General features: G+C 36.1%; 3 protein-coding genes across 9 annotated transcripts in view; 2 read left to right on the top strand and 1 right to left on the bottom strand.

Moving 5' to 3' along the window:
- The window catches only part of ACAT1 (acetyl-CoA acetyltransferase 1), a 976,528-nt gene that overhangs the window by 611,252 nt on the left and 343,125 nt on the right, over nt 1–22,151 (bottom strand). The gene's annotated exons all lie outside the window — the stretch shown is intronic.
- CWF19L2 (CWF19 like cell cycle control factor 2) overlaps nt 1–22,151 on the top strand; it is an 808,601-nt gene that overhangs the window by 610,384 nt on the left and 176,066 nt on the right. The gene's annotated exons all lie outside the window — the stretch shown is intronic.
- ALKBH8 (alkB homolog 8, tRNA methyltransferase) overlaps nt 1–22,151 on the top strand; it is a 65,988-nt gene that overhangs the window by 28,639 nt on the left and 15,198 nt on the right. For all 7 annotated transcript variants that reach the window (XM_050758699.1, XM_050758696.1, XM_050758697.1 and 4 more), the window contains 3 exons: nt 4,148–4,254; nt 10,909–11,060; nt 18,248–18,504. In XM_050758699.1, the coding sequence (XP_050614656.1) occupies nt 4,148–4,254; nt 10,909–11,060; nt 18,248–18,504 (516 nt within the window). The remainder of the gene's footprint in view (nt 1–4,147; nt 4,255–10,908; nt 11,061–18,247; nt 18,505–22,151) is intronic.

The raw sequence follows: 22,151 nt of genomic DNA, 5'->3' as shown, positions 1-22,151 counted from the left end.
ACCTTTCATTTGGGGCCCCCTCAGCAGTGAGATAATCCCCACATTCGCGACGCTCCACCTCACCCTCAAGTCATGCAGTGTACAGTGGAGAAAAATGGGGCTGGGGGAGTTGGTGCTTCCTCAGGTTTTAAACCTTTGTTTATACTATTATATCACAATAAGTGATCAACTTTCATTTTTGGCTTGTTGCATTGATCCACTACTCTGAGCTCTTTCTTTCAGCCTTCAGGTTGTCCTGTCGTTATGGGTTCTTCTACATTATCATTTTCACTGTTAAGCAGTTGGCTAACATAGGGAAGTAACATGAATAAGAAGGGATATGATGGTGGGGTTCCTTGTGTTAAAAGAAAAACTTTAGACAAGTTAAATTTAATCAAGTTAATTGCACAATGAATGATTCATAAATCGGGCAGCACCCTGAACCAGAATAGATTCAGAAAGACTCCAGTGCTGCTGAGTGGTTGGAGAGAATTTACAGACAGAAAAAGTAAAGTGACATACAGAAAACGGAAGTGAGGTACAGAAACACCTGGATTAGTTACAGCTTGGTGTTTGCCTTATTTGGACATGGTTTGAACAGATGGCCACCTTTATTGTGTGAAACTCAGTGATTGGTAAAAGAGTAGGCAGCAGTCTGTTTAGACATCCAGTTAGATTACAGTTCTATGTATGAAGTATGTGTGAAGAAACATTTAGGCTGAACTTACAAGGAGGCAACTTTGGGCTCAATTTAATTTAACACTTGATTGCTTGTGTTTCTTAGAACACCATTGTCTTCTTTCTACATTTGAATCAAGTTCTGGCCGACCCTCTAGGCTGTCAGTGTACCCACTCACTCAGTGGTAGACATAAAGTGCTTACTGTGAACTCTGAGGCTCAGTGAACTCTCACACTTTATGTGTTCCTGGGACATTGTGGACGTATTACCCAAATGTGCCTCAAGGAACTGTGGACAAGCATATTGCATGTATTTCCTTGCTCAAGCCCATGCTCCATTGTTAAATCAGACTTCATTTAACCCAAGTTCAAAGATAAAGTTAAGAACTTCAATCAGCAAGAAAAAAACAAACAATCCCATCAAGAAATGGATTAAGGACATGAATAGACAATTCTTAAAAGAAGATATACAACTGGCCAACAAGCATGTGAAAAAATGCTCAACATCGCTAATTATCAGGGAAATGCAAATCAAAACCACAATGCAATGCCACCTTACTCCTGGGAGAATGGCCATTAAAAAAAAAAAAGATGTTAGCAGGGATGTGGTAAAAAGGGAACACTTTTACACTGTTGGTCAGAATGTAAACTAGTACAACCACTATGAAAAACAGTGTGGAGATTCTTTGAAGAACTGAAAGTAGATCTGCCAATTGATCCAGCAGCCCCACTCCCGGATATCTAACCCAGAGGAAAGGAAGTTATTATACAGAAAAGATAATTGCACGCACATGTTTATAGCAGCACCATTTGCAATTGCAAAAATACAGAACCAGCCCAAATACCCATCAATCAACGAGTGGATAAATAAAATGTGGTATATATGGACAATAGAATACTACTCGGCCATAAAAAGAAACAAAATAATGACATTCACAGCAACCTGGATGGAATTGGAGACCATTATTCTAAGTGAAATAACTCAGAAATGGAAAACCAAACATCGTATGTTCTCACTCATAAGTGGGAGCTAAGCTATGAGGATGCAAAAAGAATGATACATTGGACTTTGGGGACTTGGGGGAAAGGGTCGGGGGTCGGTGAGGGATAAAAGACTACACATTGTGTACAATGTGCACTGCTCGGGTGACAGGTGCACTAAAATCTCAGAAATTACCACTAAAGAACTGATCCATGTAACAAAACACCCCCTGTTCCCCAAAAGCCTATTGGAAAAAAAAAAAAGATGAGAATGGTCAGTTTGATACAGAAAAAGGAAAATATTTAGCTTATTTAGTTGTGTATTTTTCCTCCTTGAAACTTGGCTTGTATATGCCAGGACAAGTGTTTCAAAATTAATTAATATCATGTTCCTATATCTCTTGTGAGTTCTAATGACTTGTTTAAGCTGAAATTTTCCTATTTGGAAATCATTACTCTGTTGACGGGAGGGAATAAGTTTGAATTTCACAAATACATATGTATTGTGTCTTTGTAAAACATGTTGAATATTGGCCAAAAACTGTAACTTCTAGGTGGACATAGAGCTTGTCTCTCTTCACTATTGTAGCCTTTGATATCTCCCCCAATGATTAATAAATATTTGTTTAATGAATTAGAGTCTAGTCTTCTAGAATATTTTCCCATCATGATGGTTTTCATCTGGATATCTGGACATGGATTTCCTTTAAGCCACCGATAATTGTCTCTAGTAATAAATATGCTCATTATTCTTTCCTAGGTGTGGGCCTTGGCTTCTATTAAGAAAATTGAAACCTTTATAAATTGATTTAACAAGGGGCCACTGTGGTTTTCCCATTTCCCCCCAACAATTTATTATGAAATTTTTTTTTTCTTGTGAGGCGGTGTCTCACTCTGTTGCCCAGGCTGGAGTGCAGTGGCATGAACTCAGCTCACTGCAACCCCCGCCTCCCGAGTTCAAGCAATCCCCCTGCCTCAGCGTCCTGAGTAGCTAGGATTACAGGTGCCCACCACTATGCCCAGCTAATTTTTTGTATTTTTAGTAGAGACAGGGTATCTCCATGTTGGCCAGGCTGGTCTCAAACTCCTGACATCAAGTGATCTGCCCACCTCGGCCTCCCAAAGTGCTGGGATTACAGGTGTGAGCCACCACGGCCAGCCAATTATGAATATTTTCATACAGAAAAGTTGAAGAATTGTACAGTAAATACTTCTTTATCTACTACCTAGATTCTACAATTAACATTTTAATATACTTGCTTTACCAAATCTAACCATCTTCTCATCCCTCTGTCTGTTTATTGGTCCATCTTTTATGTATACATTTTAAGAAAGTTGCAAGTCTCAATACACTTCATCCCTAAAAACTTCAGAATTAATCTCTGGTGTTTCGAATGCTTTCAGGGTATGACTATATGGAATTATATGTAGACATTTGGAACAGATAACTGTTAGGAAATTAAACTCTTATCACCTTACTTTATTTTCCATACTTAGATTGGAAGGATAGGTTAGAAAGGAAGAAAACTATAGTTTACAGAGAATTTTCATGTGTATTATCTCATTTGATCCAATATTACTATTAATAGTAATAGTAGCTAACATTTATGGAATGTTTACTTTGTACCGGGTACTGTGCAGGTTTAAACATTAAGGAAGGTACTATGCTAAATTCTTTTCATCCTACTTACAGTTAGTTGTCATATCTATTTTTCAAATGGATTGATTTGTTCACTTAAAAGAATAGTTTTCAGCCCTGTAGTAAGCCTTTTTAATTCATATTTGTCAGCTGCTGCTATTTTTAGACTGAAGTATTTGGTTTTTGATGGGTTCCTAGGACACAAGCATTTTCTTGGATATTTTATCCTTATAGGTTGCTATTCAGAATAATATTTGAGCATAACTTAGGAAAAGTTGCTGAAAATGTCCCTGTTTTTTTTTTTTTTATTGTCTCTTTATTAATCAGCCTCTAATCCCAGTATGTTACATTACTTTAAAGGTGCAAAATCTCATATAATCTAATGGATTATATGTGATTATTTTTATAATTGTCTATATAATTTATGTAAAATACTGTAAGAGTTGAGAAGCAGAGTGGGGTTAAATGACTTGTCCTGTGTCACGTGATTAATAAATGGAAGAGTCAGGATATTAGTGTTTCAGCTCCAAAGTCCCTGTGTTTGACCTCTACTCTGCTGTTTTCTATGGTGTATCCTGAGACCACCTGCTTCATAATTTCATGGGGTGATTATTAGATATGTAGATTTCTGAGCCTTACTCCAGACCTGCTGATTCTGAATCTCTGTGGATGAAATACCATTTTTTTTGTCATTCAGTTGATTCTCATGTACAGTAAAATTTGAGAACCACTGTGCTATGCTTTTCTACAAGCATTATTATGTTTTAATCTCTGTTAGCCTAGAAAAATAGCCAAACTCTGTTAATCATTCTTATCCTTGGAGTATATGAAACTTTGGATTGATCATTATGCTTTTATCTTTGCTTCAAGATTGTCATGGATTTTAAGCACCCAGATGGTACTGCAGTGCCAGTTATGTTGCCTCGTCAGAGTTTGCTGGTGATGACAGGAGAATCTAGATACCTTTGGACCCATGGGTATGTATTGAAATATGACAGGATTCTTTTTACTTTATGAGACTTCTCATTCTTCTGTGCCTGAGCCACAGGGACCATGCCCTGTGCCTGCAGATCGAGGCTTCTGGGTTCAAAACTCCTAGGGGCATCTGTCTAGTTTTGTTTTTGTTAAACATTACCTTTTCACTTGGAAAAAAATTTTAATTTATAGCAAACTTGCAAGTATAGTACAGTGAACTCCCTTCGCCTTTCACCTGCATTTACTAATTTTGAATATTTGGAACATTTTTTATTTCTCTCTCACATATGTTATCATTATCATTTTTACTGAATCATTTTAGAGTAAGTTATAGACATTATGGCTTACTCTTCCATGCTTCATTGTGTATTTCCTAAGAACAAGGACATTGCGTATGTCAGGGATTGGCAAGCTATGGCTAGTGGGCCACATTCAACTCTCAGGCTGTTTTTGTACAGCTCTTGAGCTGTGAATGGTTTTTACATTTTTAAAGGCTGTAAAACAAAAAAAACAATGAAGAATGTTTGACAGAGACTACATGTGGCCCTCAGTGCCTAAAATATTCACTCTCTGGCCCTTTACAGAAAAAGTTGGCCAACCTCTGTTCTATAAAACCACAGTGCAGTGCTCAAATTCAGGAAATTCAACATTGATAAAATACTCTTATTGTACTCTTATACAATCCATATTCAAATATTGCTAGTTGTACGTTATAGTGCTTTAAGCATTCTTTCTGATCCAGGATTCAGTCTGTGATCCCACGTTATGTTTAAATCTTGTTAATTCTGTTTAGTCTTTTATTTGAAACAGTTTCTCAACTTTTCTTTGTTCTTAATAACGTTGACTCTTTTAAGGAGGCCAATTGTGTTGTAGAATGCCCTGCAATTTGAGTTTGTTTGATTTAATCAAAATCTAAAGAAATGAGTATGTGCTTCTGTTAGGGATACATCTTTAGCCTTTTGAGGAGAGACCATTACACTGCTGAAATTTACATATATTGTCCCTTAAAATACTGCTGAGTTCTGTACTTATTAATTGTGTTCTGCTTTGGGGCTTTTAGCTGACATATTTTTATAAAAATTCAAGGAAATGAACATGTAAATGAATTTGTAACCTGTCCTAAATGTGAGCCATTAAAAAACGATAACCTGATTTTGTGCACTGGGGCTTAAATTTATGTGATTTTTTTTTCATGGCCATTAAAATATTTGCACTTAAAATGAAAAAAAAAATGATGATATGATCCGTTAATTTCAGGTCTTCTTAGAATTCTGAGAATGATGACATTTTCTGTTCTGGGTTCAAGCATTTTTGCTATCACTAATGTTTAAACTTCTTAAGAGTAATATTATAATGACAGCAAATACAAAATTAGAAAATTACTTTTCATGTATATATTGTGAAAATATTTTAATCTGTTCTGGTGATAGTACAGGTTAATTTTCCTGAAACAACATTTGATCACATTATTGTCTTACTGAAAGCATGTTATGCTATTAAATGTTAATAGAGTTGTCTCTGGAAAGTTAGATTATAGGTAATATTTATTTTTAATCTTTGCTCTGGAATCAGAATTCTCTACAGTATTTTTAGGGAAAAAAACCTCAGTATTATTTTTGAGGCTGCCATTGATACACATTGCCTGTAATGTCACTGTGTGTGTGTGTGTGTGTGTGTGTGTGTGTGTGTGTGTGTGTTAGGAAGAGAGACAGATGGGGAAATGGGGGAGAGAGGGAGGGAGGGAGGCAAGGAGACCAGAGGCAAGAAAGAGAGAGAGATGTAAATGATATACCAACCATTGACATGTTATCAGAATCTTTGGGTGGAAAGGAGAATAGATTGGAAAAGCATATTTAATACACTTACCACATGGTAAGTGTATTGACTTGATAAAACTTGATAAAACTTTTTGATTTCTATGCTGAAAAACAAAAGCACTAGAAAGCATTGTAGAGGGACATGGATTGAAAAAAGTTAACACTGCCCTGTAATTTTAATTCCAGATACCTCACTCTAACTTTAATTTGTTCAAGTTCAGATTTACTATTCTAGCTGTCACACCTTAAATCAAAGGTGGAAGACCGGTAGCACAGGGGTACATTTACTAGTCAGGTATTTTCTGTTTAGCTGATGCAATAGTTGTCCACATGGTGGCAGTTTATTTTTTTCAGTTTTCTACATATAAAAATTAGGAGTTTTCACATAAAAATTTGAATTTTCAGCCTCTCTTGAAAATTGAGAGGATCTGACAACACTGAACCTTAGTATTGCTTGGCAGCAGTACCTGAAACTATGTATCACTAGCATTCTTTAGGTGGGGGCCTACTTCTCTAGTTCCCTACAGTTCCTACCCCTTTCTGTTACTCCGTGATCTAAGACTGAGCATCAGTTGTCAATTAACACTGTGCTTGTACTACTGTTTTTATCTTATTCAATGAAAATTGAATATTTCTTGAACTTATGTCTGTATTAAAAGTAGGAGACAGGGCTGGGTGCGGTGGCTCACACCTGTAATCCTAGCACTTTGGGAGGCCAAGGTGGGCGGATCACAACGTCAGGAGTTCGAGACCAGCCTGGCCAATATGGTGAAACCCCATCTCTACTAAAAATACAAAAATTAGCCAGGTATAGTGGCGTGTACCTGTAGTCCCAGCTACTTGGGAGGCTGAGGCAGGAGAATCACTTGAACCCAGGAGGCGGAGGTTGCAGTGAGCCAAGATCATATCACTGCACTCCAGCCTGGGTGACAGAGCGAGACTCAGTCTCAAAAAAAAAAAAAAAAAAAAAAAGGAGATGGAAAGCTAGCCTGAATGAGAATGTATGTTTCAAGAAAAATGGCATAGAACACTGCTTTTTTGAAACGAAGATTAATCCTATGTGTTTAATGATAAACAATATATTTCTAAACAGGTTCACCTGTTTCGTTTATTTATGCCATCTGACTGGCCCCAGGAAGCATTATTTCATGAAGTTATGTGAATGCTCCTTTTAACTTATTTCTGGAGCGTTTTCCTTGTGCCAGGAATTGTTCTAAAAACTTTACATATATCAACTCATTTAATTTACACAATCATAGTGGGAAGTTTGTTCCATGGTTTTGTCCTTATGTTTGAAGGAAATTGGAGCATAAACAAGTTAAGTAACTTGTCACAAAGTTACTAAGTTAAGTAACAAAGTCACAAAGCAGTAAGTCTCAGAGCCAAGATCAGAAGCCTGGCAGTCTGGTTTCAGAATCTGTGCTCTTACCAATGATATTATGGCTAAATTTGCTTGCTCCCTTTTCTCTGAACTTACACTGTGCCTTCTAACCTTCACACCTTTGCCCGCCCTGTATCTGTTAACATATAGCTCTTTTACTTCCTTCATAATTTATCAAGCTTTCCTGACTACATAAACTTGAAATAATGTATTCCTTATCTTAACTTTTAAAGTCTGTGTTGTTTCCTACTACCTTGAGATGTCTCTAATATTATATTGAACTATTATTTAAATCTATAAAACTCTTTTTATATTCTTAGTGAATATTGTCCCAATTTGATTATAATTTGAGTGCAGGGGGAAAAAGATGTTTAGCAATGTTTACGTAAATCATTAACACATGCATTACCTGTTCTTAAACATTTGAGATTGTTGGAAAAGCAGTTAGGAACTCCTTGGCCTTTGCCTAAAGTTACACTTTAGGCGAGTGAAGTAATTGATTTAAAGGGCCATAACAGAGAATGACTTACTCTTCAAAAGAGGAATTAGTTTGCTAACAAGAGCTTCAAGATACTTATTCCTCTAAAATATATTGACTTTTTTCAATACCGTAGTTTTAATCATTTGTAGCTATTAAAACAAAAGTAATACAAATTTGGGCAATGATTGCTTTCTTTTTTTTTCCTCTAAAAAATTGCCTTTAGCATAAGCTTTTTAAAAAGAGCCATTCTCCTACCTTGTTTTATGAGGCTGGCATTAATTACCCTTGGCATCAAAACATGTGAAAGACATTAAGTAAAAGAAAATTACAAACCCACATCTCTCATAACAGAGATGAGAAAATCCATAACAGAACATTAGAAAGTCAAATCTTGCAATATATATATAAAAAGAAAATATAACCTAGCAGAGTTTATACCAGTATTTCACAGTTGGTTTAGCATTTCAGAAATCAATGTAATTCATCACATTAAAGGAATAAAGGAGAAAAGGCATAATCATCTTGATTGATGCAAAAAGTATATTTGACAAAATTTAGTACCCATTCATGATAAAAACCCAGTAAACTAGGACAAGAAGGGAACTTCTTCAGTGCAATAAAGGGTATTTATGAAAAACCAACAGCTGACATCATACTTAATGGAATTTTATTGACGTTTTTTCCAAAGATATTGCACAAGTCAGGGATGTCCGCTCATACTTCTTCTATTTAATGTTATATTGGATATCTTAGCCAGTATTAGAAGTCAAGAAAAAGAATTAAAAATCATAAATATTTGAAAGGAAGGAGTAAAATTCTTTATTTGTAGATTACATTATTGTGGATGTAGAAAATCCTAGAGAATCTACAAAACAAGTTCCAGAACTAATAAGTGAATTTAGTGGCATACAAGGTCAATATTTAGAAATTAATTTTTAGAAGATGAAATAAAAATGCTACTTAAAATAGCATCAAGACTCATAAATATTTCCTTTCCAGTACTCAGAATTAATTTATTGGGGTGTTGTTTAAAAAGCAATTAGCCTGAGAATTCTGTTTCTTACAACAGATGGGGTGAAATATAGCAATGACAAAGTGAAAGTTGAGAATTGGAATACATTATATTTTTCATTTTAGGATCAAATCCATTTTAGGTCAACATTTCTCTTTCCAGATCACCTGGCTGTTATAGTAAAGAGGTATCAACAACTTAAGTAAACAATTACAATTTTATATATTTTGCTGAGATCCTTCAGGATTAGCACATTTTCTGTGAATATGAAGCCTATTTCCATAGAGAGATAACCTTGCCTAGAGTAAATCAAGAAGATCTGAGTCCTAGGAATAAGTTTTTAAAAGGTATGTAACACATATAGACTGAAAATTCTAGGAAAATTATTGCTATCCCTAGGAAACTTAATATGGTTAATACATCAGTTGTCCCCCAAATCTATGGAGACAGTGTAATTCCAGTCAAAACTCCAGAAGGCTTTTTTTTTTTTTCAAAATTGACAAACTGATTCCAAAATTTATAAGGAAATGTGATTGTCAAAACAATCTTGAAACAATGTTAGGGGATTTATTCTGCTTGATTTTTAAGACTTACTATACGGCTATATAGTCAAAATAGTATTGTTGTACAGATAGACAGACAGATCAGGGTGACAGAGTATGGTCCAGAGATAACTCCACATATACAAGGTCAGTTGATTTTTGCCAAAGATACCAATGTAATTAAATGTGGAAAGGAAATTTTTCATCAGATGGTGCTGGAACAACTGAATATCCGTGTGGAAATAAAATGAACCTGAATCTATCTCATACCATTCACAAAAATTAATTTGAGGTAGATCATAGATTTAAATGTAAAAGCAAAAACTATGAAATGGTCTAAAGAAACTTTGTAAAAAGCTATTTTTGTAAGCTTGAGGTAGCCAAAGTTTTTTTAAAGAGAGATTTCATAACACACTATTAAGAAATAATAAATTGGAACTCATCAAAATTGAAAACTTCTGCTCATCTAAAGATACCATTGAGACAATGAGAAGGCAGCCACACATGGGGAGAAAATACCTGCTATGTATTTATGCTTACATCTATATCTTTATCATTCTGTATCTAACAAGCAATTGGGCAAAAGGGTTGGACAGATCCTTCATCAAAAAATGATCTATGCATGTCTAATAAGCACATGAAGAGATGTATAACATCATTAGTCATTAGATAAATAATAAAACTGCAATTTTATACCACATGCTACTCACTAAAATGACTAAAATTTAAAACTCAGAAAATACCAAGTGTTGGTGAGAATGTTAACCAGCCTGGAACTCTCTCATGTGTTGCTGGTTGCAGTGTAACATTGTACAACTACCTTGGACAACCAGAAGTTTCTTACCTTATGACCCACCAGTTTCACTCCTTATTACCTGTTAAAACCCACCAATTTGACTCCTAGGTATTTTCCCAAGAGTAATAAATCTATATATCCAAAAATGATATGTATAAGAATGTTCACAGAAGCTTTATTTATAATAATCCCAAACTATGGACTTGTAATTACCATGTAGTTGTTTTTAATTTTTAAAAATCCAGTCCAGTAATCTTTGTTTTTAATTGGAGTTTTTAATAATTTTACATTTAATATATTACTGATAATGAATTTAAATTTACCATCTATTTGTTTCCTCTCGGCATCAGCTGTCCTTTTTTTTTCTTTAGAATTGGTGTTAGTTAAATGTTTATTTTATTTCCCCCTGGAATAATTTGTTGTACATTCTTTTAATATTAGTGTCTTGAAGATAATTTCCTTAAATACTTTTATTTCCTTGTTTTTCCGCAATGTCTAACAATTCAGAGAATCCATTAGATATTTGTAATAAATTATTCTAGATTTTCTCTATTCACTTAACATTTTTAAAGGCCTGAAATATTTTTAATACAATGTTAAGTAAATTTTTTTGACTATTGCTTTTAGAATCACATGCAGAAAATTTGATACTGTTCAAGCATCTGAGAATCATAAAAGTGGAATTATCACCAGTGATGTTGGAGACTTAACTTTAAGCAAGAGGGGACTACGAACATCATTTACATTTAGGAAAGTGAGGCAAACACCCTGTAACTGTAGTAAGTATATACTCTTATCTCTTCTGTAAAATGGAGTCAATTTAATATAAAAGTCCTTTAAGGTCCTGTCAACACCTAGGAGAGCTTTTTCTGAATCTCTCTAATTGCATTTCCTGTATTTCGCCTTGTATTGCACTTTCATGCATTTTTTTTCCTTTATCAAATTTATTTATTTACTTATTATTATACTTTAAGTTCTCGGGTTCATGTGCACAACGTGCAGGTTTGTTACATATGTATACATGTGCCATGTTGGTGTAGTTTCTTTTGCTGTGCAGAAGCTCTTTAGTTTAATTAGCTCCTATTTGTCAATTTAGGCTTTCGTTGCCATTGCTTTTGGTGTTTTAGTCATGAAGTCCTTGCCCATGCTTATGTCCTGAATGGTACTGCCTAGGTTTTCCTCAAGGGTTTTTATGGTTTTAGGTCTAACATTTAAGTCTTTAATACATCTTGAATTAATTTTTGTATAAGGTGTAAGGAAGGGATCCAGTTTCAGCTTTCTATACATGGCTAGCCAGTTTTCCCAGCACCATTTTTTAAATAGGGAATCCTTTCCCAATTGCTTGTTTTTGTCAGGTTTGTCAAAGATCAGATGGTTGTAGATATGCGGTATTATTTCTGAGGGCTCTGTTCTGTTCCATTGGTCTAGATCTCTGTTTTGGTACCAGGATCATGCTGTTTTGGTTACTGTAGCCTTGTAGTATAGTTTAAAGTCAGGTAGCATGATGCCTCCAGCTTTGTTCTTTTGACTTAGGATTGTCTTGGCAATGTGGTCTCTTTTTTGGTTCCATATGAACTTTAAAGTAGTTTTTTCCAATTCTGTGAAGAAAGTCATTGGTGGCTTAATGGAGATGGCATTGAATCTATAAATTATCTTGGGCAGTATGGCCATTTTCACGATATTGTTTCTTCCTATCCAGAGCATGGAATGTTTTTCCATTTGTTTGTGTCCTCTTTTATTTCGTTGAGCAGTGGTTTGTAGTTCTCCTTGAAGAGGTCCTTCACATCCCTTGTAAGTTGGATTCCTAGGTGTTTTATTCTCTTTGAAGCAATTGTGAATGGGAGTTCACTCATGATTTGGCTCTCTGTCTGTTATTTGTGTATAGGAATGCTTGTGATTTTTGCACATTGATTTTGTAACCTGAGACTTTGCTGAAGTTGCTTATCAGCTTAAGGAGATTTTGGGTTGAGACGATGGGGTTTTCTAAATATACAATCATGTCATCTGCAAACAGGGACAATTTGACTTCCTCTTTTCCTAATTGAATACCTTTTATTTCTTTCTCCTGCCTGATTGCCCTGGCCAGAACTTCCAACACTATGTTGAATAGGAGTGGTGAGAGAGGGCATCCCTGTCTTGTGCCAGGTTTCAAAGGGAATGCTTCCAGTTTTTGCCCATTCAGTATGATATTGGCTGTGGGTTTGTCATAAACAGCTCTTATTATTTTGAGATACGTCCCATCAATACCGAATTTTTTGAGAGTTTTTAGCATGAAGGAGTGTTGAATTTTATTGCAGGCCTTTTCTGCATCTATTGAGATAATCATATGGTCTTTGTCTTTGGTGCTGTTTATATGATGGATTATGTTTATTGATATGCGTATGTTGAACCAGCCTTGCCTCCCAGGGATGAAGCCAACTTGATCGTGGTGCATAAGGTTTGTGATGTGCTGCCGGATTCGGTTTGCCTGTATTTTGTTGAGGATTTTTGCGTCAATGTTCATCAGGGATATTGGTCTAAAATTCTCTTTTTTGTGTATGTGTCTGTGCCAGGCTTTGGTATCAGGATGATGCTGGCCTCATGAGTTAGGGAGGATTCCCTCCTTTTCTATTGATTGGAATAGTTTCAGAAGGAATGGTACCAGCTCCTCTTTGTACCTCTGGTAGAATTCAGCTGTGAATCTGTCTGGTCCTAGACTTTTTTGGTTTGTAGGCTATTAATTATTGCCTCAATTTCAGAGCCTGTTATTGGTCAGATTCATAAAGTAAGTCTATAGAGACCAACAAAGAGACTAAGACTCCCACAGCATAATAATGGGAGACTTCAACACCCCACTGTCAACATTAGACAGATCAATGAGACAGAAAGTTAACAGGGATATCCAGGAATTGAACTCAGCTGTGCACCAAGCAGACCTAATAGACATCTACAGAACTCTCCACCCCAAATCAAGAGAATATACATTCTTCTCAGCACCACGTCGCACTTATTCCAAAACTGACCACATAGTTGGAAGTAAAGCACTCCTCAGCAAATGTAAAAGAACAGAAATTATAACAAACTGTCCCCCAGACCACAGTGCAATCAAACTAGAAGTCAGTATTGAGAAACTCCCTCAAAACCACTCAACTACATGGAAACTGAACAACCTGCTCCTGAATGACTACTGGGTACATAACGAAATGAAGGCAGAAATAAAGATGTTCTTTGAAACCAATGAGAACAAAGACAAAACATACCAGAATCTCTGGGACACATTTAAAGCAGTGTGTAGAGGGAAATTTATAGCACTAAATGCCCACAGGAGAAAGTAGGAAAGATCTAAAATTGACACCCTAACATCACAATTAAAAGAACTAGAGAAGCAAGAGCAAACACATTCAAAAGCTAGCAGAAGGCAAGAAATAACTAAGATCAGAGCAGAACTGAAGGAGATAGAGACACATAAAACCCTTGAAAAAAATCAATGAATCCAGGAGCCGGTGTTTTTTAAAAGATCAACAAAATTGATAGACTGCTAGCAAGACTAATACAGCAGAAAAGAGAGAAGAATCAAATAGACGCAATAAAAAATGATAAAGGAGAGACATAGGAACACTTTTACACTGTTGGTGGGACTGTAAACTAATTCAACCATTGTGGAAGACAGTGTGGCAATTCTGCAAGGTTGTAGAACTAGAAATACCATTTGACCCAGCCATCCCATTACTGGGTATATACCCAAAGGATTATAAATCATGCTGCTATAAAGACACATGCACACGTATGTTTATTGTGGCACTATTCACAGTAGCAAAGACTTGGAAACAACCCAAATGTCCATCCATGATAGACTGGGTTAAGAAAATGTGGCACATATACACCATGGAATACTATGCAGCCATAAAAAAGGAATGAGTTCATGTCCTTTGTAGGGACATGGATGAAGCTGGAAACCATCATTCTGAGCAAACTATTGCAAGGAAAAAAAACCAAACACTGCATGTTGTCACTCATAGGTGGGAACTGAACCATGAGAACACTTGGACACCAGGTGGGGAACATCACACACCAGGGCCTGTCATGGGGTTGGGGGCGGGGGGAGGGATAGCAATAGGAGATATACCTAATGTAAATGATGAGTTAATGGGTGCAGCACACCAACATGACACATGTGTACATATGTAACAAACCTGCACGTTGTGCACATGTACCCTAGAACTTAAAGTAAAATTAAAATATATATATATATATATAAAAGCAAAAAAAAAAAAAAAGATAAAGGGAGATATCACCATCGATCCCACAGAAACACAAACTACCATCGGAGAATACTATAAATACCTCTACGCAAATAAACTAGAAAATCTAGAAGAGATGGATAAATTCCTGGACACATGCACCCTCCCAAGACTAACCCAGGAAGAAGTTGAATCCCTCAATAGATCATGCACTTTTCTTTCTTTCTTTATTTTTTTTTTTGAGATGGAATCTCGCTGTGTCGCCCAGGCTGGAGCGCAGTGGCGCAATCTCGGCTCACTGCAAGTTCCACCTCCCGGGTTCACGCCATTCTCTTGCCTCAGCCTCCTGAGTAGCTGGGACTACAGGCACCCGCCACCATGCCCGGCTAAGTTTTTTGTATTTTTTAGTAGAGACGGGGTTTCACCGTGTTAGTCAGGATGGTCTCGATCTCTTGACCTCGTGATCCACCCGCCTCGGCCTCCCAAAGTGCTGGGATTACAGGCGTGAGCCACTGCGCCCGGCCATCATGCACTTTTCTTAACCACCCTCATTAGAGTTTACATTCTTTGAAGGCAGGGTCTGCATCTTATCATTTTCATTTTTTCCAAACTTAGTACTTGAGTTGGGTGCCCAATAAATATTTTCCTTATTGAAGTAACAGTTAAGAGTGCTACAGTTGGAGGCCAACATAATATTACTTGTTTAAAAATGGGTATTGTTGGGAATAGTTTGTCAAGATTCTAAATTATTTCTTATTAATCCAAGAGGGAAATTGGAGATGACAAATTGTCCTATAGTACATAACTCTAGGGAGATAAGCAATAGTTTATGTTTTAGTCAATTTGAAAACTCAGAAGGGAATAAAAACTGTTCAAAAACTTGTCAAGAGGATGCTATTTTGAATTGTCTATACAAGTACGTCATGTTCTGGATTTCTTTGACTCAATTAACAGACCCCTCTTGCATTTTGTAAATACTGTTTTGTAATGATCGGGATAATAAAATCCTTTTTATATCTTTGGGGGTTTTAATTATGGGTGGTATCTACCAATAGCTTTTGGATTTAGTCATAATCTTAAAAATTTACTTCAAAACTCTTACAATATCTACAAAATGTTATCCTTTTAAAAAACTTGAAATTTCTATATTTTATATCTTGATGTTAGTGAAGCTCAAAATAACTATTTTATTAAAGGTGTCCTTGAAGGCTTAAAAATCAAATTTTAAAAGTTAAATTTTAAATGTTCATTTATTATTTGATGAATATCGAACATTGCAGATAGTGAGTTACATGGTATAGAAAAATAAAGCATGTCTCCTATTCTTAAGGAACTTAAAGTGTAGTTGGAGACACAAGCTAGTTTTCTTATGCAAATGTCTGTCATGGGCATTTATTAAATGTAAGAAAGTGTTATTGGGGATTCAGTTTATAGATTTTTTTTTTTTAAGATGAAAAATAATTGTGGCCGACATAGTGGCTCATGCCTGTAATCCCAGCACTTTGGGAGGCTGAGGCAGGAGAATTGCTTGAGGCCAGGAGTTCAAAATCAGCTTGGACAACATAGCAAGACCCACTCTCTACAAAAAAATAAAATCAAAATTTAGACAGGCATGGTGGTGTGTGCCTGTGGTCCTACCTACTAGGAAAGCTGAGGCGGGAGGATTGTGTGAGTCTAGGAGTTCGAGGCTGCAGTGAGCTATGATCACGCCACATCACTGCAGCCTGGGTGACAGAGCAAGACCCTGTCTCAAAACAAAAAAACAGCAACAGAAAACCCCCCAAATTATACATGTTTATCATGTACAACATGATGTTTTAAAATATATAAAATGTATATATTGTAGAATGGCTCAATTGAGCTAATTAACATGTATTACTTCACATACTTATACTTTTTTGTGATGAGAACACTTAAAAATTTATTCTCGGCTGGGCGTGATGGCTCACGCCTTAATCCCAGCACTTTGGGAGGCCGAAGCGGGCGGATTACCTGAGGTCAGGAGTTCCAGACCAGCCTGGCCAACATGGTGAAACCCTGTCTGTACTAAAAATACAAAAATTAGCCAGGCTTGGTGGCACACGCTTGTAATCCCAGCTACTCGGGAGGCTGAGGCAGGAGAATTGCTTGAACCCGGGAGGCGGAGGTTGCAGTGAGCTGATATCATGCCACTGCACTCCAGCCTGGGTGACAGAGCGAGACTCTGTCTCAAAAAAAAAACAAAAAAAAACCAAGGTATTCTCATAGTGATTTTCAAGAATACAATATATTATTATTAACTATAGTCACCATGTTTTACACTAGATCCCTGGGACTTATTCTATCTAACTGAAATTTTGTATCCTTTTATTAGCATCTTTCCAGCTCCCACCCCCAAATGCCCCAGCCCCTGGTAACCACCATTCTACCACTCTCTATTCTGTGAGATCAGCTTTTTTTAGATTCCATGTATGAGTGAGATTGTGTAGTATTTGTCTTCTCTGTATGACTTATTTCACTTAACATAATATCCTCCAGGTTTATCCGTGTTGTGAATGGCAAGATTTCCTTCTGTTTGTGGCAGAATAGTATTCTGTTGTGTATGTGTACCATATTTTCTTTTTCCATTCATTCACTGATAGGCACTTTGAGTCCATGCCTTGGCTGTTGTGAGTAATGTTGCAGTAAACATGTGAGTGCAGATGTCTTTCTGACACACTAATTTCATTTTCTTTGGCTATATAACCCATACTGGGATTACTGGTTTATAAGATAGTACTTATATTTTATTTTTTTTTGAGCAAGGCAGAGATGGGTTTTATTGAGTGACAGAACAGCTCTAATACAAGAGGGGATTGAACCTGAATGGGTTCTGTGTGAGAGGGGGCCTGAAGGTAGGTAGTCCCCTATTTCTAATTTTTTGAAGAACCTCTGTTCTTACTATAGCATGGAACAAGCAAAGATTTAAAGTGAGTGTTAGACATTATTACAGAGAACAGGGAACAACTTCAAAATTAATTTGAGACAGTGTATTCTAAATTTCCTCTGTCATCAGCTCTGCTTGGTGGTGTTCTCCCTGGGATTTGCTTATTCTACTGAAGCAGGCAACATAGTGTAGTCATTGAGAATGTGGAGTCTACACTGCCTGGGTTCAATTCGTGGCTGTATGACTTAGTATCTCTGGCTTTAGGAATGGTCTTAGCTTCTTTGTGCTTCAGTTTTGTCATCTGTAAGTGGATATCATGGTACCTATCTCATTGCATTACTGTGAGAATTGAGGCAATGCTTAGAAACCGCTTCAAATGGTGTTCAGTAAATGCTTGTGGTTATTACCAAATGACACTTTGCCCCCAGGTCTTGTTCTTCTGAGAGCCCTACGGTGCCCATAACTCCTATCTCCTTTACCTACCAAGGTTAATTTAGCTAAATTTTTCCCAGTTAGGCCAGACCTATTAAGATGCTTTTCTGAATAAGAGGACTTTTAATCTCAAAATTAAATCTATATATAACTGTATTTAATCTTGAGACTAAATAGGCATAATCACTAAGGCAGATGCAGAATTGTAGTCATGTATTGTTGTAAATGGATTTTCCCCATTCTTTTTATATTAGAATTATTAGGGAAGAACTTTTCCTTTTAACGGATAAATCGGAGTCTATCTACCCACCAAATTTGCACTGATTTTTTTTTCATTTATGAAAACTTGATACCGTATGAGTTATTCTGATAAAAAGGAAAGTTGTGTATTGCTTTGTTTTTCATTAAGGTTACCCTTTGGTCTGTGATAGCCAGAGGAAAGAGACTCCTCCCTCATTTCCAGAGAGTGATAAAGAAGCCTCACGGCTGGAGCAAGAGTACGTGCATCAAGTTTATGAAGAGATTGCTGGACACTTCAGCAGCACGAGACATACCCCTTGGCCGCACATTGTGGAGTTTTTGAAGGCTTTGCCAAGTGGTTCGATAGTGGCCGATATTGGATGTGGTAATGGAAAGTATCTTGGCGTCAATAAGGAGTTATATATGGCAAGTAATGTTGCTTTTGACTTTCTTTTTGCTTAATTTGCAGTGGTTATCATAATCTTTGTTCCTCATGATATAATGCTGTTTTTTTTAGGTCATTGCCAGAAAATTATAACCAATAGATTGAATATTAATGAACACTGCCCCATTCTTTCTTATTCCTCTAGGAATTTATGGGCACACCATCATTATATAAATTTTTTTTCCCATTAGATTTTGCTTTCTACCACTATTATTTTATCAGTAAAACTATCTTATAGCTGTAAAACTCTTTACAGAGTAGAAAGGATTTTTATAGAAATCTTTTTTTGACTTGGATCCCCCTAAGTATGAAGAAGATAAAGCTGATATTTTCATCCATTTTTTGCATATGAAGAAACTGGGGCTCACAGTCGTCATGTTAATTTCCTGGTGTCATATAATTAGGGGATGTAACTGGAACTTGAACCTATGTCTTCTACTCCAAACTTCACTCATAGTAGAAAAACATTTCTATTTATTGGCATCTTACTGTTGAGGAAACTAAGGCTCAAATAGATTAAAAACTTGACCAAGGTTGCAAGGGCTAGACTGTCTGATTCCAGAGTGTCTGTTTTCAGTTGCTATCATTTTTTTTTCTATGAGTCATTTTTTTTTCCCGCTGTGCTATGAAGTAGGATGTTCTTGTTTTAGTGTATTGTTGTAAGTAATCTTATTTTAACCCTTGCTCTGTGAGGACTGGAGCTTCCCTTTCTCTAGATTAGGGGATTTAGGATGAGAGTAAGGGAGTAAGAAAAAACAAGAGAGAGCAGTCAACATTCCTGGGTTATTGGAGTATGTCAGATCACTTCTCATCTTTATTTTTACTCCATCCTAGATATTGTACACCTACATGAAAAAAGTTACTACAATTGTCCCTTGGTATATAAAATTGAAGCCAAATCAAATAATAAATAAAATGCATATTTAATGATCATAAAAAATGTAGCATAAAAGAGAAAAGTGATATATCATTCTTCTAAGAGATTACATTTTTATCACCCCTACATGAGCAGCAGTGGCTGTTCTTTGTAGGGCCATACACCTCAAATGCCTCTAGTTACAGTCACCTAGGATTCTTCCAAGGAAGTACAAACAATACATTGAAAAAAGTATATTAGTCCCTTGGTATCTGTGGGGAATTATTTCCAGGGCCCTGTGGATACCAAAATCTGTAGAAGCTCAAGTCTCTGATACAAAATTATGTAGTATTTGCAAATAACCTATGCACATCCTCGTGTATATTTAAAATTGTCTGTAGATTACTTATGATATGTAATACAATGTAAATGCTATGTAAATAGTTGTTAGACAGTATTGCTTAGGGACTAATGACAAGAAAAAAGTCTGTAGTTGCTTGAATCCCTGGATGTGGAACTCATAGATATGGAGGGCTGGTTGTATTACAGCTTAGGAAATGTAGAGTTTGTACATTAACAGGTGGATAAAAGAATAGCGTTTCATCAAGATAAGACATTGATATTCATATATTGTTACCATGTTTACAATTAAATTTTAATTTATAAAGAATAAGGCCTAGTGAATTAATTTTGTTCATGTTGAAGAGGAAATAGATCTTTGATGTGTCACTTAAAATCACAGCTAACCACAGTTCAAAACAAGGTGATATTTTCTAGTGTTTTAATCTAAAGATACGTCCAAAAATATTTCTCAGTAGGCTCTGCTTTTGCACTTTCTTGTTGATAATCCATGGTTTTATCTAGTCAGGTATGATTCATGACAGTGAAACTAGGTTGAAGTCAAATACACTGATTTAGTCATAGTGATAACATTCTGTTACAATTGAGAAGAATGATTTCTTGAATTATTTTTTGAATAATTTGAATAATTCAAATATATAATTCAAATTGTGTTCAGGAAACGAACACAATCTGCAGCTGATTCCAGAGGGAATATATTTGGAAGGATTAGAAAATCATAAGTATATTCACTCAGTTTATCAGCAGCAGTCTGTACATAATTCTTTCCTGTCTGTTGTTCCCCGGAGCTTACTGCATTGCCTGATTTCCAGGCATACAGTACTTGGCATGTGGTGGAAGCTTACTAATTAATGGTTTGTTCAATGATGAGGAGCAAACCTGTGAATTTACCTTCAGCTTCTTACATGAAAACCAAAATATATACAGTGCTGTGTTTGTCAGCCTTGAAGGCATGTTACAACCTCAAAATGGGTGGGACTTACCACAGGATAAAATTACCTAGATCTAGGATCTAGATTTCTCTTTTTATGTAGAATCCAGGGCACTCCTTATTCCATATGTTTTAATAACTAACATTTACACAGCACTTCAATGGTTAATTAAATATTTAGTATAGATCATTTCATTTGATTCTCATATTAACCCTGATAAATAGGTATTTTTCTCTTTATTTTTTAGATTAGGAAACAGAGGCTTTGAGATAGTAAGTAGCTCTCCTAGATTATTCAGCTAGTTATTGCTGAAACCAGAATTCAAATTCAGAGTTTACAGGTTGAGCATCCCTAATATGAAAATTTGAAATCTCGAATTTTACAAAATCTGAAACTTTTTGAGTAGCAACATGACGCTCAAAGGAAATGTTCATTGGAGGATTTCAGATTTTGGATTTTCAGATTAGGGATTCTCAGCCGGTATGTATTCTGCAGATATTCCAAAATCCAAAAAATTCTGAAATCTAAAACAGTTCCAGTCCCAACCGTTTGAAATAAGAGATATTCAACCTGTAGTACGCTCTTTTCACTGTACTTTATTGCCTCTGTTTATTTCTCTGCAGTTTAACCCCGTCTCTACTAAAAATACAAAATTAGCCAGGAATGGTGACGCATGCCTCTAATCCTAGCTACTCGGGAGGCTGAGGCAGGAGAATCACTTGAACCTGGGAGGCGGAGGTTGCGGGGAGCCGAGATCCCGCCATTGCACTCCAGCCTGGGCAACAAGAGCAAGACTCCATCTCAAAAAACAAAACAAAACAAAAAATATAACCAGCAGGGTACAGTGGCTTTTCCTATAATCCCAGTGATGAGGGAGGATCGCTTGAGGCCAAAAATTCAAGACCAGCCTGGGCAACATATCAAGATCACATCTCCTAAAAAACAAAAAAAGTAGCCAGGCACGGTGGTGCATGCCTGTAGTCCCGGCTACCCAGGAGACTGAGGCAGGAGTTCAAGGCTGCAGTGAACCATAATCGCACACTGCACTTCAGCCTGGGTGACAGAGTGAGACGCTGAGTCTAAAAATACATACATACATAAATAACCATCATTCAGAAAATTGATAAAAAGAGGTATTTGCCTAATCCTATCACCTTATTGTGATGAATATCCTTCTTGTGTTTTTCCTATTAATGTTTTATATAGTAATGAATGTGCATATAATGTGATAACTCATTTATCTTATTTCCATTCTGATATATAATCTTAAAATGTTTCTAAATTTTATAATACAGTATTTTTTCTCTATTTTATTTTTAAATTCAAGTTATTAAAAATATTTTTAAAGGACAGATGAAATTATGTGTATTTATTGTATATGATATGATGTTTTGAAGTATATAAACATTGTGGATTGACAAAATCTAGCAAATTAACATATATATAACCTCACAAAGTTACCATTTTGTGGGGAGAACAT

Source organism: Macaca thibetana, chromosome 14, assembly GCF_024542745.1.
Source record: "Macaca thibetana thibetana isolate TM-01 chromosome 14, ASM2454274v1, whole genome shotgun sequence".
In the NCBI taxonomy this organism is placed as follows: domain Eukaryota; kingdom Metazoa; phylum Chordata; class Mammalia; order Primates; family Cercopithecidae; genus Macaca; species Macaca thibetana.
This window is presented reverse-complemented; position numbering and strand designations above follow the sequence as displayed.